This window comes from Papilio xuthus, unplaced genomic scaffold (genome assembly GCF_000836235.2).
Source record: "Papilio xuthus unplaced genomic scaffold, Pxut_1.1 DF825017.1, whole genome shotgun sequence".
Taxonomy (NCBI): domain Eukaryota; kingdom Metazoa; phylum Arthropoda; class Insecta; order Lepidoptera; family Papilionidae; genus Papilio; species Papilio xuthus.
In genome coordinates, this window is record NW_013533632.1 from 4963977 (window position 1) to 4982045 (window position 18069).

The following is an 18069-nucleotide window of genomic DNA, read 5'->3' on the forward strand; positions in this document are numbered from 1 at the left end:
ACAGAGATACGGATAGCAGATTCGAACCACGCCTGCACGCGCAAGGGGTAGACAGAGATACGGATAGCAGATTCGAACCACACACCTGCACCCCTAAGGGTACCTCTTTGGTGGTTGATAGAGATAAGGGTAGCAGATACGAAACACGCCTGCACCCCCAAGGGGTAGACAGAGATATGGATAGCAGATACGAACCACACACCTGCACCCCTGAGGGTACCCCTTTGGTGGTTGATAGAGATAAGGGTTGCAGATACGAACCACGCCTGCATCGATACGGATAGCAGATACGCAATATGGATACGGATTATGCCCTTCTCCGAAAGTGGGTAGACCACCTTATCTGGGTTATGAATGAACATGCTCGTAACCCAAAGGTGCAAGCGGAAATACGGATACGGATCACGCTCGTCGCGAAAGGGATAGGCAGATTATGCGGGTTATAGATAAGGACCATGCTCGTAATCTAAATTATTAGAAAGTAAAACCGATTATTGTTTTAATTGTTCTAATTATTATTGTAGTTTTTCATCTCTAATTTTTTTAATGCTGGTATTGGTTACCCATCTATTTGTCTAGGTTATTTACGATACTGATTATGGAATCAAAAGACTTTTTATGAAGTATTTATGGCGGTTTAACAAAATTAAATTACTTTATTTTATGATCAACTATCATAAACACCCTACGTGTTATGAAAAACGATCTTGTTAGTTGCATTTGATACTGAAGGTAACAGAGTCTTACATTTGATTTTTTTTAGAGTTTAAGTTTTCAATGTTGATATGACATGTATTATATGTAAAATGTTTACATCGAAGAAGAACAGAAGTTACATCCGGCATGATGTGAAGATGAAGAAGAAGAAACATCAACGAATAATCAAAAAAGAACCTCATCGTGGGGGCGTTAGAGTGTTTGAATGGTCTTCTAATGTGCCTGTGGATATTAGCCCCTTCAAACACTCCGACGCACCTATGATCAGTCAACGTATACCGGCGTCGTCTTCAAGATTTGTGACAAGATTGCAACGACTTTCTTAGTTCTTAAACAAACATGCCTGTATATTACGAGACACAAAAGTGGAACCTGCGCAGAACTTCATTTTCGCTAAGAAGCGACGAAATGGGTTAGCATGCGCGTACGCATACGTTGCGCCTGCGCATGCGCCATAGTTGCTTGTTTATAACAATTATGGCATCATCTTCGTCATTATAATCATCATCAGCCTAGTAGTCCGCTGCTGAACATAATGATGACGCGACAACATAAAGAAATTAGTTATTTCATAATATGACTACCTATCTGTCACTGAATTTTATTACATTATTATACTAAATTTTTTCAATCAATGCAATGCAATCGTACTTATGCAGTATCTGTCGTGCGGTTTTGCTTTTGTGTCTTGGTGTATATTATTTATAATGTTTGTAATTTAACATTGTAAAGCAGAGCACGATTGTGACTAGTTTGAAATTCTACAGATGTGCAACTACCACGTGGCCGCGGGAATGAAGACAGTTGGTATTTCGGCAGCAGGCGGCGTTGCTGAAGCAACAGCGGACGAGATAATTGATGGATACACAAAATATGATATGTACGAACTAGATATAAATCGATTTCTTGGCTTGCACAATAATAAAAGATTTCTCAGAGACCGCGTTAAGGAGGTACCAGGTATATATTTTGGTAACTAAACTGTTTTGTGAATTAAATTATTGAACATGTTATTAATTTGTAATTTTTTTTAAGGCGTACATTATGGTCTACCTTATCCCTTCCATGAATTTGAAACGGGTCGAAATCTTCGCCTGTCTCCAATATATCCTACTCTACGCGAAAAAGGCGCTGTGTTTGGACAGGTTATGGGATACGAAAGACCAACGTGGTTTGAGCCAGTAGGTAAGGTTATTATGCATATAATTTATTTATTCATTTACTTATTTATCATTTGAGAAGATGTATTCATGATTGTCATATTTTTAGAAGAAGAAAAAGTTAATCCGCAAGAACCTCGACCATTCAAAATAGCGTATACGAAAACTTTCGGAAAACCACATTGGTTCGAAACAGTACAACGAGAATATTGGGCATGCAGAGAAGCTGTGGGTCTTGCTGACTACTCATCTTTTACGAAAATAGATATTCAGGTAAATACACTATTACTTTTGCTTTCATTTTTTTTGTGTTCATAGGATTTGTGTGGCTGCATTATAATAATCGAATGTTTTTAATAGATTATTGTTATATTGAAATTGTTTAAATTACGTCGTCTGCAAGATCTCGGACAAGCTTGGTCAACAATCAAGAATCACAACTTGCGCATGCATCCTAAGGCTTCAGCCACAGACACCTTGTTGCAGTTGAAACTGAGCATGGCGTCCGTAGCGGCAGTCTTGGGTTGCTTATGTCACCATATGGAACCACATCAATTACTATCAAGATAAAAACATATTCAAAATTACATGTACGAAAAACCTGGAAGATTAGAAACAACTTTATTCAACGTGGTCATTAAGAAACCTCTGAAGATTCTATGAAGATAAACTTATACTGGGGGTTTCGTCTATCATGCCGCTTGTAATACATATTTGCTTCCCTCTAATTCTATTTGAGAAACGGAGATGGCAATATGTTCCATAACAAGAGTCATGACAGTCGAAACCCACCGGTAAACCACCATTTAGAAGAAAAGCATCATCCTCTCCAACATTCAACAACATTTCGAAGAAGAAACATTTTCATCATTAAGACTTATCGACGAAATGCAGTATTCACGTTTTGTAAAGCGTATGAAGTCGTAAATGTAAGTCTATCACATCAACGCCCTTGTACGCTCAATGAAATGTGAATCAATCGCCGGGCGCAAGAAATTGTGTTTGATCTAATGTTATATGAGTGTGAAGTAAAAATAAGTTGATTTAGGCTTAAGTGTTGGTTGTTCGAATATATTAACAAGTAACTCTTTTATTACAGTCACAAGGACGGGAAGTGGTGGACCTATTGCAGTACCTGTGCTCGAATAACGTGGACGTCCCGATTGGAAGCATCATACACACCGGCATGCAGAACGAACGCGGTGGATATGAAAATGACTGCAGCTTGGCTAGAATCAGCGAAAACCAGTTCGTATAGTTTTTCTATTTTTTTTCCTGTTAGCTATTGTCATGAGTATGTACAGTACGTACATGTACAAAATTGCGTTCACTCCCAAATACTTTGCTTATTTTTATATTTCATTAAAGAAACTGTTAGACCATACTTCATTATCAATTTTTGTTTTAGCTACATGATGATCGCACCAACAATCCAACAGACTCGTTGCAAAGTTTGGCTTAAACGACACTTGCCCCAAAATGGTTGCGTCACATTGTCAGATGTTACGTCGATGTACACCGCTATATGTATTATGGGACCTTTTACTAGAAATTTACTGTCTGAATTAACTGATACTGATCTCACACCATCGAATTTCCCCTTCTTCACATTTAAAGAATTAGACGTAGGGCTAGCGAATGGTATACGAGCGATGAATCTGACACATACTGGCGAACTGGGTTATGTCCTGTATATACCGAATGAGGTAAGAATCAAAAAATTATTTTGGAATTTAAGGATTTTATTGTTTAACTTTATGAGATTTCATATGCTTGTATCTGCCGCAGTTCGCTCTACACGTGTACAATAGGCTGATGACGGTTGGGGAGAAATACGGCATCACACATGTTGGGTACTACGCGTCAAGGTCATTGCGAGTGGAGAAGTTCTTCGCGTTCTGGGGCCAGGATCTCGACACTATGACAACTCCACTAGAATGTGGTCGAACATGGCGTGTCAAATTTGATGTAAGTACAATTATAGTAAGTATAAATATGAAAAAACTTAGAAATGTTCAAACTAAAAGCTAATGAAAATAAAAGTTGTCACTCAATTCCAATAAATGATACATCACAGATTCTGGTTAAATAATAGTACTCAATTTTCAATATAGGCCTTTATTGCTAAAATTGTGCATATTACTACAGAAAGATATTCCATTCATCGGGCGAGAGGCGTTGCTGCGTCAACGGGAGGAGGGCATACGGCGTCAGTACGTGCAACTCCTGCTGACGGACCACGATCACGAGATGGACCTTTGGTCTTGGGGCGGCGAATCTATTTATAGGGATGGCAACTACTGCGGGCAGACGACAACCACCAGTTACGGATATACGTTCAAGAAGCAGGTAAGTGCCGCTGCCGGCTCAATAATAATGGACATGATTATTGGATGTGTCCCGAGTACTGGCCCATAATACACACGACAGATATCTGTTCTAGTCGGTAGTTCAAGTAGGACTGGCAGATGATTGACTCCGGCGCAGTGGCATCATTGCTCATGCGCAATAGACAGTGTAGCCAACATTGGATAATTTACTACAATTATATCAACTACCTGTCTCTGATTCATATTCTTTCACAGGTCTGCTTGGGTTTCGTCCAGAATTTCGACAAGGAAGGACTTCCTCAACCTGTCACCAATGAATATGTTCTTAGTGGACATTACGAAATCGATATTGCTGGCATAAGGTACTTAATAAAATATAATCTCACTTTCTATTAATATTATAAATGCTCACGTTTAGATGGATGGATGGATGGTTGTTTGAAAGTATCTCCAGAACGGCTCCATGGATCTTGCTAAAATTTGTCGTAGATAGAATATAAGGGCTACTAAATGAGTTCTTGTAAATCCGCGCGGACGTAGTCTTAAGCGACAACTAGTTTGAAGAAGTTCATAACAATGAAAATTTTGCTATTATTCTTTCGATTACATGACATAATACGTTGTGACATTTTCCAATACAGATTTTTTGCCTTCAATAATTTTAACATGTAAGTTTGTGTTGTCAGATATGCAGCGAAAGTGAATCTACATTCTCCGAACCTGCCCACCAAGTATCCGGACAAGGAGCGGGACGTTTACCAAGCGACGAGAAGACTGCACGAACCGGACAAGTTCCTAGGACGCCATTACCAACCATAACTTTATATTTAAGTACATTTTTTATTTATAAATGTTAGAAATGTCTATTGTAATCGAATCCTATCTGTTGTACTCCTCTTCTCGTAAATTAAATGTCTATAAATCTTCAATGTTTAGGCAATATTTTCGTTTAAACTTAGAAATGTGTTGTCTGCCTTTTTAATTTTGTTTTTAAATATACGCATGTAAATTATGTTTATGATGTTAAATTTTACTTTTGTTATACATTATGCTTTGCATTTGCCGTCAAAACAAATTCTTAAATCAATTTTAAGTTTTAAAAGTAGTTATTCGATAATTTTATTTTTTATAGCATGGATCTAAATGTGTAAGCTTTTTGATGTTATTTTGTTAAGATTTGGAAGATACAAATTACAGAGATTTCTAGTAAAGACTTGCCATTACTCATGACTATTTTACATAATAATTACGATTCAAATATTTTTCATTTTAACTTTTCACACTAGTAATCAATGCCAAATATTTATTAGTAACGTAAAAATAAAATGTAAAAATTCAAATTTTGAATTCAGTAATGAAACTTTACATTTGTTAATGGAAAATATTTCTTTGAAGCAATAAATTATATTCTGTATTATTTTTTTTATTTACCTTTTTATGTACTTGAACAATAGTTTGAACAGAATGATGGCGCTCAAGGCTTTAAATGTTTTTAGTTGAATGACTTTTTTACTTTTTTTTTGTGTAATTAGGAAATTTCAACGCAACCTCTTATGTCAAAATCTAAAATAAGCATTTATTTTTGAACAGTGTACCTCAATCTTTAGTTTGAAAGGAAAATTTAGCGTTCAACAACTTAATTGTGCGCAGGAAAATCTTTGGCGTCCCGAGTTATTAGATTTTTTTTGAATTTCAAAAAGAGATCTTTATGTTTCTCTATATTTTTGATACTCTCCATTACATATTTATGTAATATCACTAATTGGCAGTTAATATTTAAATAAATCTAGCTCTTTGTGTGTATATAAAAGGACATGACAATGTCACCGTAATGTTTGCAAAAGGTAAGTGCGCGGTAACGTTGGCGTAATTTTTAAATCGAATACTCGCTGAAATTTAGTATACCAGCATAATTTTTAAATTTAAATCTAGCTTAAATTTATTATACCAGTCAAATTTTACCTCGCTGAAATTTAGCTACGGGCCTAATATTTTAATTTTAGTCTTGCTGAAATTTAGCGTACCAGCCTAATTTTAAAATTTATCTCTCGCTTACATTGAGGGCACCATTTTAATATTTAAATCTGTAAAATGTGCCTAAATTATTTTGACGCGTTAGTTTTCAAGTATTGTGAAAAATACAAAAATAATGTGATCAATTTTAGGATTTAGCTTCTATTGGACTGTTTTATTTTTTTTAAATTAGGAACTTTGGTTTCACCGGAGTAAGGCAAATTCAAGGACGCACTACGAATTAATTGGAAAATTTTCTCATTGCAGTGAACTGCATGGCGTTTTTATTTATTTTATTGCTTTATGTTGTTCGCCTAAGGTGTCCTGATTCCTTGGTAGACTGCGATATCGCTTTTTTCTATCAAAACCATAGCGCTTTAACTATGTGTCAATCTTCGCTTAACTCTGTCGGACTTATGTAAGTGTTGCAATGCCGTGAGTTTTTACGGTCGGAACTCATGTACAAAAACGTATTGTTTATTCCCATTTTTTCTTGAAGAGAATACTAGGGATGATAATATGTTTTATACATATGTGTTTCAGTAGAAACTCACTGTTTTAGACTTTCAGCGCAAGGCACATGCTCGATACGTGTGCTTTTACATGTGTAGCCAGTGAACGGATGTGTAGAATTGTTATAAAATGGTGTACTGCAGATCTATAAAACATATTTGTGTTAAAAGTTGTTCAATGTTCGTAGCTAAACTGTGGGTAAAAAGAAACGATGGTACTGACTTCAATATCCATCTGCAGTGAAATTGCACATTTTATTTAGGTCTGGTAAGTTCATGCTGTGTGGTAACATGGTAAGAATCAGGTTTAGAATAAAACACAATTGGCATTATACTGAAGATGGTTGTGATACTTAAGAGAAAAGAAAAATCCGCAAAATTTCTTTCTTAAAATACGAAATTTGTATTGATATTTATACCACATTGACCACGCAGCGTGAAGTACAATATGATTGTTATATAATAATCATTTTATTAACATATATGTGATCTCTATTTGGGTAAGTAAATGGTTAAAATAATTATTAGAAAAAAAGTTTCCTTCCACACGTCATGTGAATTATGTTTAGTTTGTTCAGAAACATAATAGGAAATAATTTTTCGGTTGTACCGTGAAAAGGTATTGTTTGATGCTTCATAGGGTGCCAACAATATATGTATATACATATATTTTGTGACCTAGTGCTTTATACGAACTTAATTGCATTGTAAGCACAAGGACTGGGCTATATATATACCAGAACCTTAGCTGAATCGCTACCAGCAACAAATTGGGCATTGATAGATGTCGTCTTGCCCTTGAGGCAAGTTGCTTCGCAGTACTTTGGTTAAGTGATATCAGCATAACAGAATTCGAACCCAGTAATCAACGAATATAGATTCTAGTTTTAGTGTAGAATTAATAGAATAAAACTTAGTTAATTCTTTAAAATTATTCAGCTTTTAATCTTGTTATGGCTAATATAAACCATCTCTAATGATCACAACAAATATTGCCATTATTTAGTGAATTTTCATAAAAATTTCATCTGACCCACATTCAAATGCTGCATTAAGAGTAATTTAATGGATTCATAAAAAGGCCCATATTGTACATTTTCAACACATTATTTACAATACCCACTTAGTGATTACTTAACGGCTTTAATTGAGTCTAAAAGTGATGAATTGTATAAAATTTATGCATGTTGTTTGTCTTAGCCTTATTATTGTTTAGTGTTACTTAATCGATTCTAGTTCCCTTAGTTATTTTTAACATTTTAGGTAGAATTTTCATCATGTTTTTCTCTTTTAGCGGACGACTTCGGCTGGTTCGTGGTGCAGATAGGCGGACATGGAGCTGCGGCGGTGGTATGCAGTAACAAAGGTTAGTGATAACTCTTAAGAAGACGCCCAAATTCTTAACGTCAAAGTCCTTTAAAATAATAATGACTAGAAAAGAATTTAATCCCGTTTTATAGATTGTATGACAATAATCCTGCTAAATTTATCCTGTTTTTATAAATATAAATTGAGCAAAACCATTAAACCTTTTTAAGTAGTTGGTCGCCAGCTATTCTTAACAAATAATTTGCTTTCGAACACATTCACTTTTTATGCTGATTGTACATATTTAAATTTTGTGCGACCCAAAATAGGTTTTTTACAGGATTGTATTTATGAATTTACGAACCATTGTGTCTTTCTATAGATATTCTACGATTCGACGGATTTCGACATTTGAACTGACTTTTTTATGCGCGTTTTTAACGTTTTTCAATTACTATTTTACTTATGGCCTCTACAATTAAACTAATAGGATATTACTAGTATTCTCTTGTATTATATTTCCACAGAATGTTACTATTTCAGCACATTAAAATGAAGCGAAAGTTTCATACACATTTTAAAATAATTTGGTTATGTGTGTTTTTTATTCTTATCGGTAATTTTAGAAGCTGAATAAGGTAAGTCGTGTAAGCCATATATAACACCTATATAAATAGGTATATTTCTTGTGTTAACTGTTAACATTTACATTCTAACATATACAGCTAAAGTATTCACTATTACATTTTTGAAGACTAATCAATGACGTCGATGAACGTCGATTTGTATATACTATGAACCTATTTTCTCCGAAGACACCGACCTTGAACTAAGCGGTTCGGTACATAAAGCTAAAAACTACTAAACTAAACTATACGTAATTTATAACAATCGTTTTATGTTACTGGCTATGGACCACTTTTTCGTCCGTATTTTTCTTCCACAGCATAAAATAAACGTAAAAAAATTAATAAACCTATGTTAAGCTCTCGTACATAAACATTTTTTCATTAAAAGCCGGGGAAATATGGGTGATGCCGTTCTGAGATCAGTCGTACAAACGCGGACTTGGACAGACAGACAGACAAAGAGACAGACAGACTAATGCAAATATATCATATGCAAGAAATTTTAAAATGTTTATTTTGCTAATACATATAGACATTATTTATTTATTTGTACGTTTTATCAATATAGTTAGACATTGATTTTTAGTATATAATCGCTCGTAATATATACAGTATGGCAACGTGCAACTATTTTTAAGAAAAACATATCATGCAATGTTAATTATCAAAATGAAAGGTTCGTTTGGAAATAGAAAAGCTTTGGAAAATTGAAAGTTGAAAAAAGGATTTTAAAGTCTATGTTACTCGATATAATTGTTCGATACAGCTCGCCTAAATTATACCAAATCACTCAAAAATGTCCAAGGTACTAATAATAATTTAGTATTTCAATTGTATTTATAAGTATATAAAAATAACATATCATTTATCTAAAAGTGGGATTTTAACCTAGCTAAAAGTAAGTATATTTTAAAAATAATACAATTTGTAAGATATTTATTAATAAGTATTTATTTCTATCCTTATTATGACTCAACAAAGTTTTATGAACTTTGCTAATTTATCTATTTCGATCAATCCATGTTGCAGATTTCCAGTTGCCTATTCCAACATTTGGCTTTGGCCGTCCACGATTTGGGATTGTTAATCGTAACGAACTTAAGTATTAGGGAAATTAAATATCTTGGCATTCTTGTGGGATCTCGGAACATCGTACGAGTCGATCCGCAGAACAAAATTTTTGATGTGGCGAGAAATAAAGGCATGCACTAATGAAAGACGGTACTGCGCCCCACGCGCAGCAGACCTTTAGCCACCAAATAGATTGAAACCGAAAATACCCGGACCTCTTCCGTCTACTGCTTACGGCTGGAATAAATCTGTTTTACTAGATTGGTTCTCCCATTGGCAGTATTTGGTTGATGTCATTGGTCTATGCTGTTACGGCTCCAACAATTCTCTGTTTCAATAAATACAAGTTCCAGTTTTCCAATAACCTATGCCAACTTTATTATATACCTACGACCTACATATACCTGGTGCTTTGGTCATCCACGATTTGGGATTGTTCGCCAGAACGCACATAGATACCCCGACGTCTTCCGTATACTGCATAAGGTGGGGTCAAATCTGTTATATCTGATTGGTCCCTCCTCAACGCAGCATTTGGTTGACGTCATTTCTCCTGGTTATCCACGCTCACGGCACCAAACATACATCTCAGGATTCATGGCATTCTTGTGGCACATCGGAACATCGTACGAGTCGATCCGCAGAAAAAAAATGTTGATGTGGCGAGAAATAAAGGCATGCACTAATGAAAGACGGTACTGCGCCCCACGCGCAGCAGACCTTTAGCCACCAAATAGATTGAAACCGAAAATACCCAGACCTCTTCCGTCTACTGCTTACGGCTGGAATAAATCTATTTTACTAGATTGGTCGTCCCATTGGCAGTATTTGGTTGATGTCATTGGTCTATGCTGTTACGGCTCCAACAATTCTCTGTTTCAATAAATACAAGTTCCAGTTTTCCAATAACCTATGCCAATTTTATTATATACCTACGACCTACATATGCCTGGTGCTTTGGTCATCCACGATTTGGGATTGTTCGCCAGAACGCACATAGATACCCCGACGTCTTCCGTATACTGCATAAGGTGGGGTCAAATCTGTTATATCTGATTGGTCCCTCCTCCACGCAGCATTTGGTTGACGTCATTTCTCCTGGTTATCACGCTCACGGCACCAAACATACATCTCAGGATTCATGGCATTCTTGTGGCACCTCAGAACATCGTACGAGTCGATCCGCAGAAAAAAAATGTTGATGTGGCGAGAAATAAAGGCGTGCACTAATGAAAGTCGGTACTGCGCCCCACGCGCAGCAGACCTTTAGCCACCAAATAGATTGAAACCGAAAATACCCAGACCTCTTCCGTCTACTGCTTACGGCTGGAATAAATCTATTTTACTAGATTGGTCGTCCCATTGGCAGTATTTGGTTGATGTCATTGGTCTATGCTGTTACGGCTCCAACAATTCTCTGTTTCAATAAATACAAGTTCCAGTTTTCCAATAACCTATGCCAACTTACTTATATACCTACGACCTACATATGCCTGGTGCTTTGGTCATCCACAATTTGGGATTGTTCGCCAGAACGCACATAGATACCCCGACGTCTTCCATATACTGCATAAGGAGGGGTCAAATCTGTTATATCTGATTGGTCCCTCCTCAACGCAGCATTTGGTTGACGTCATTTCTCCTGGTTATCCACGCTCACGGCACCAAACATACATCTCAGGATTCTTCACTTGAAGACCAGCACACACTACAGTTTGTATTTATATTTTCATATAAATGTATTATCGATACCAGTACTGCGTAGTACACCTTTTAAGTTCTATTCATTGGATATTTAACGCTAGTTTTGACTTTGAAACCTTTTAATAATTGAAGGTGTCGGACTTAGTATTTATACAGTTCAAATTATTAGGTTTGCTGGTGTAGTTCATTCCCTAAGATGTTTTGAATGTGCAAGGTCGCGCGCGGAAATGAAATTTCTATGAAAAATGGCCGTGTAATTTTTTTTGTTGATTTCCATTAACCTAAGACGTCTTGAATATTTTGAAGAGCTTTAGTTTGTATTCTTTAATGAAGCACTTCTTCGTATGTGTCTATAGCTTGTATTTAGAGTTCTATCATCACTGAGAGAGAACTTAAGAAAAAGAATTTGCCTACTTTCTTTGCTAAAACCAATCATGTTGCATCCATAGTCCCCTTTTTTTCCCAAACATCAATATGAATGATTCATGGATATTCACAGCAACATCATACACATATATTATACTTAAAATTTCGTAGATCGAAACCAAACCAACGGATTATCCTACACAATGACATCGCACGCTCACACGCTGGTTTTTAGGTCTTTTAGTATATTAGGTCTTTACATATCTAATTCGCGTTTTGTCGTACCAGGTACTTTAATCTAACACGCTTATACATATGACCTTTTATTCAGAATTCCCAAAATATCTATTTCGTCCGAAATCAGTCACTTGTTTGTTTTTTCATTAATCATTTTTTGACGTCGTTAATCTCGGTCAATGGATTTCTAAAATGAAGTATCGCAATATTTACAAGAACGAGTTATGTATGATGATGATACCGCAAAACAAATCACGGTACATTTCTAGATTCCAACGTTATCAATCAGAACATTTCGATCTACAAAACAAGTGCCTCGGACGGCCGCACACCAAAGGCGATAAAGAAAAAGCTATTGTGGAAGCGGATCCATCGTAGAGCACATAGAGATAGCTGCAGACTGCAGACATTGTGAGTCATAAAACAGTTTTCATTCACTTGAAACAAATAGAGAAAGTAAAAAGCTTCAGATAAATTCGCGAAGCAAACCAAACATTACGAGTGGCTCAACCGGTACAATAACGAAGGGATTTTAAATCGGATGAAAAGTAGATACTGCACGATTGGAAGCACTCATCGCAATGGCAGAATCCTAGAGAACCAACCAAATGGTACCTCAAGCGAAAACTTACGCAGAAGAAATTACTGGAGAGTGTTTGATGGACTAGTGTGCCTATCGTTCACTATAATATACTTGTAGCAAACCATTAGGGCAGATATGTATTGTCAACTTTAAACCGTGACGGAAAAACTAGGTGCTAAACAACTAAGACTGGTCAATCGCTCTAGACCACTACTGCTGCAAGACAACACACGGCACAACAGACTGCCGATGAACTGAAAAAGTTGCAATTGGAATGTCTGCGACATCCACCGTGCTCCCCAGATCTTGCAGCAACGGATTACGATTTTTTTCGTAATTTGGATAAATTTTTACGAGGAAAATATCACAGTTGTCGCTTGCAGTCAAAACCGCTTAGATTACGCATAGATTTTATTGATTCTCGTCCCGCATTTTTTTAATAAAGGGTTGATGAAAAATCTGTAAAATGGCAAAACTGACATTTTTATACTTTATTTAAATAATTTAACAAATTATTAAACGACTTTATATTACTCTTATACAAAACGCCAATTTCATACATATGTAAGGACCTAATATTGCAGCGTTTCACAGTCAAACACTTAGGTAATTGAAACAGAAAAACATCGAAACTATTGACCATCTTTTGTTCTTGTCTGAACTATATAGTCTCGCGATTCCGTCACAATTACTCGATTAAGAAAATGTTAAACTGGGATTAAAGTTTCAATCGGTTAACAAAAATAATAGATGTTTTGAAATTAGTCATATACTCTCACTTTGGATTTAAAAAAATTATAATTATACGCCCGAGAAAATGATAAATTCTATTTAAATTTTTATATATTTCATTAAATAAATTAAATACCATATGGTCTAAATTGTTTTATATTTCATGAAATGACAGAACTTAAAAGGTGTCCTACGTATACAGTTATCTTTACTTCCAGAAAACAAGATGTTAGATATTACGATAATTGTTTGTCTTCTAAAATAAAGGTTATTAAGAAAGGAAAAAGTATTTATTTATTTAAATTATGAAAATATATAATTTAAAGTTCACATAAGAACGTATCAAGCGCAAATGTAATAATTCCACTGCCATGCGATTGAAAATTATTTTAGATTTATAATGCGACAACTTTTTACTTCGAAATTGTTATAATTTCTTAAATGCGAATGTAAGATTTGCTACGCCTTGAGAACGTAATTACGTTTTTTTTACCCACTTTTACCTACTTATTTTAGTCCGTTTTTACTTTATTCTAAGCTTTCCAATTTACAATTTTACAAGTGTATGACAGCGAACTCTTATTTATAATGCTTATTTAATTGTGTATAACTTTGCTTTTTAAGTATCAATAATTTTCAGAAAATGCTATGAAATCCAAATATATAAAAAGAAACAGTTAAATTCTAAAACATTTTTACATGTTTGTGTGAACGATATAAATAATGTAAAACAGAAAGTATTCGTTACTACAATTGATATAAATAACATACTGTTAAGATAGTTATGTGGATATTTAAGCAATAGGCAACTCTGAGTTGTAATTAAGCATTTAATATTGCCGGGTGCTACGGTTTTTGTCACCATAGTCATTGAAAGTCTTCGTAGTCATGTCATTGAAGCATGTGTATAATACAATAATAATTTACTTCTTCCAGTGGATATTAGATGTACGTAGGGACGACCGACTTTCGGTCTGCTCTATTGCAATAGTGCAGATCGCGAGTCAGTACGTCTCTATATACATTATTCTTCAAATAATTATCGTTGCGTTCATAAGAAAAATGATGACGTCCTAATGATGCCTAATTTCTAATTCAGTTACAGGTCATAGTTTGTATAGTGTTTTACGCATTCGTGTCTATTATAATATAGTGGGTCTTTTAAATGAGCGCGTGATGTAATTAACTTATTTTTTTTAAATAGTCAGAAATATATAATCGATTTAATAGTTCTATTCGGTGGCGGAGCAAGAACTTAATTTGGTGCGGGCAAGTTATTTACCTTCATGTTTCGATTATTCCTTTTAATTTTTATTTTGATTCCTTTCGTAATGGACTTCATAAATTGATCGATGTTGGTAAATGGATAATATATGGAGGAAAACTATTATAGTGTTTTCAATCCAATTCAATTGTAGGGGTTTTCAAGGGGTATTATGGGGGACTAAAAACTATGAGAATCTATGTTTATTTGTTGGCGTTAAATGAAATTGTACCTACCGTAGGTTTCTTAGACTAGAATACCCGTTGGAAACATTTTGCTATCTGTTTTTTGTCAAAAATGAAAGACAGTGATGGTGATATGTTTAATACAGAGATTGTGGTGTCAAAAACTAATGGCTACTAAGCCACATTTAATATTTAAAGGGTCGTTCAAAAAGTTCGCGGAAAGAATGAGTTAGAAATAGTCAGAAATATTTTATAACCCTAACTAATTAATGATGAACATGATTGTAATTAACAAATTTTAATTCATTGATTAGCAAGTGAAACGGGGAGAAAATTTTGACTGTAGTGTAAAACGGGTTTTGCGATGCGATAATTTTTCTCACCAAACCGTGAAAATTGAGTGGATTATTACGTAAGAAAACCATGATTTACAAATATCGATTGATCAAAACCCTTTCGTCAAACATTGAAAAAGAAAAAAATATTGGTTTTCAACGGTATTCTCTTTAATAAGAATTAAAGAGACAATACTTTGAGTATAATTTACAACAACTTTTAACGATCTTCTCGAATATCTTGGCAAGTTAAAACGCCAGTCCAAAACGTGCGGAGAATGCTCGCATGGCTTAAAAACGACGACGCGTTATGTGTGCTCACTAGAGTTGTGAAATTATATAGTCTACACAACTCGAAAGGATTTTACCAATGAGAATGTTATTGGAAACGAAATCTGAATTCTTCTATTTGTTTGAGTCAAAATAGCAGTCAAAAGATTCCATTAAAATGTCATATCCTTGCATGGGAAAATTAAAGTGTCACAATTGGCCTGAAAGACCTGAGTAACCAAATTTTTCCATTATGGTGATGTTTATTGATTTAATTATAATCTAATGACGTCATCAAAAATACTTTACAAGATTATATAAAAAAAACAAAAATTGTCTTCAAGGAAAAAAGTCGCGAAAAATGGACTTGTTTTGGTCTGTTCGGAAACTCGCCAAATCTTAAGGCCTATGTTGCGATCGATGCTCGAGCGAATGTGGCTTTCGAACTTTAAATCAGATATCTAATACTCTACATTCTACAAATTATGTCTGATTTAATACGCGTTGCTTAAACTTTTTTGATGTGTGTGATTTGAGGTTAAATATCAATTTTTTCCTATGCGCAAACTTTTTGAACGCTCTCGTTGTGTCCTTCACTAAGATATAAAAATGATAAAATCCAAAAATTGTTTTTTTATATGGAAAATAGGAGAAAAACGGGTTCAAGTGTAACTTTGGACACAACCGAACTAAACAAATTATTATTTGAATTTTGTCAGTCTGTGTGTTTATTCTCTTTTCTTTTCACAGAAGTATCGTATAGTAAGCGTCACTTATTATTTAATGTTACGTTCACTGCAGTAATGATAAAAAATATCACGATTGAAAAAAAAATTCAAAATTGCAACATCTAATTAATCAATTATTATTACTAGACGTTATTTCGTCTCAAACTTTTTTTTATAATTTCGTGATAATATTTTGACGGATATGTAAGGTGCGAGGCGCTTGGGAGAGCGAGGCCGTAGGCGATCGCCTACTTTGACTACACCTTGCTCCGCCACTGCGCTATTTTTATTTATTTTAACTATAGAAATTTTTAACAGTATACTGCCTCATTTAAGACTACTAATCAACTTCTTGTGTAGAATAGTATTCAAAACCTATACGGCGTCGTGGATTTTGAAGAAAATAACATTTATTGTAGAAGTAAAAAGTTGTCGCGGGATGACTGATCTATCGAGTTAAGCTGTTTCCCATTGGCTAAATTCGGTAGATGAGAACATTTCGCGACAACTAATACTTCCAACGATATTTAGCAATGATCAAATTACTTCTACAAACTATATTTTGCAATAATTAAATTGGAGGGGGAGGTGCGGGTACATTCTACCCTATATTGAACGCTGCAACTACGCGAATCAATGTCACTAAAAATTCCGTTGTTTTTTCGCATCTGTGGAATATTGTATTTATTTCTTTATAACATTAAATCGATTTTGAAGTAATACAAGTGTTTAAATACAACATGTGTCGTATTTTGTATTCGGTGTTGGATCTAATTTTGACGCGACTGAATTTAAACGCTCTGAATCACCTTCTCGTAACTATACAACCCTTTTTATAGTTGTGTAGACATATTATATATTATGTTTATGAATATATGTGTATATATGTGTTATGTTACATATTTGTCTTTATTATTGAATGTATTTTTATGTATTGTAAAAGTTTGCTGCAGATACAAAGCTATGACCATGTTAAGTTATGGTATATTTATTTGCAGGTTTATGTATTGAGATATAGTCAGATATAAATTACATTTTGTTTAGGTTTGTGAGATCCGCTCAATAGCCTGTATTATTCTAATGAACAAAAGAAACTGTAGTTTCCTTATATTTATTAGTATTTTATTGTATTTATATAAGAGTTCGCAAATGAAATAATTTTTAATTAGCATTTTAATATAAATTTAGCCTTAATTTGATACGTAATATGTGGTATTTATTTATAGAAAATAAACATTGAAATCAAGTGCGATGCAAATAATAATAATTGCATATAAATTATTAATTTAATTATTGACGATTCTAATTATTTATTTTGTATTTATATAATGTATGTTAATTTTATAATAGTTTCAGAACAATATCCATAGATTATATTGGTTATATGTACGTATATATTATATAATATATGTAGGAAATTGAACATACATTTACTTATACTAATTAGTACTTTTGAGTAAATAAATTTATACAGCGGTAACAATAACAGCATCAAGGAGGCGGAAATTGTTACCGCGAAATCTCTAATGTACCGGGCTAAGCAAGTATAGGAGCTTCTAGCTCCGCTAAGCTCGTTATATCAGGGAATTCGAGATAACACTTCACCCGGGAAACAGCACGGCAGCGGCGCTGGAAAACAGTGACTGGAAACTACGAACTTAGATGGTCAAGTAGTTCATGCCAGTGTCGAAAACGCATCATATTGCCTTACAGCGGCTAGAGTTTAGGCAATAGCAACGGACGCTTTAGGCACTTTCATCCCAAGGACAACGGCGTCGCATACTTTCGCAGTCCGCATGCTTGGATTTTCATGCCCGCGTTAACACGTGTAAATTGCGACATGATGGTTCAGAAAATGCTCGCTTCATCTTAGTCGATACCCACTGTTCAACAAAACTCAGTTCGGAAAATTTCTTGATTCAAAG

General features: G+C 34.6%; 1 protein-coding gene across 2 annotated transcripts in view; it reads left to right on the forward strand.

The window, feature by feature from the left end:
- The window catches only part of LOC106126415 (pyruvate dehydrogenase phosphatase regulatory subunit, mitochondrial), a 12275-nt gene extending 6763 nt beyond the window's left edge, over window positions 1-5512 (forward strand). The window contains exons 8-16 of one of the 2 annotated variants that reach the window (XM_013324071.1): window positions 1485-1677; window positions 1753-1902; window positions 1987-2150; window positions 2977-3125; window positions 3286-3583; window positions 3666-3845; window positions 4026-4226; window positions 4463-4569; window positions 4894-5512. In XM_013324071.1, coding sequence (XP_013179525.1) covers window positions 1485-1677; window positions 1753-1902; window positions 1987-2150; window positions 2977-3125; window positions 3286-3583; window positions 3666-3845; window positions 4026-4226; window positions 4463-4569; window positions 4894-5026 — 1575 coding nt within the window. In that variant the 3' untranslated portion in view covers window positions 5027-5512. The remainder of the gene's footprint in view (window positions 1-1484; window positions 1678-1752; window positions 1903-1986; window positions 2151-2976; window positions 3126-3285; window positions 3584-3665; window positions 3846-4025; window positions 4227-4462; window positions 4570-4893) is intronic. The other variant, XM_013324072.1, reaches the window with a different exon arrangement.
- The last annotated feature ends 12557 nt before the right edge of the window (window positions 5513-18069 follow it).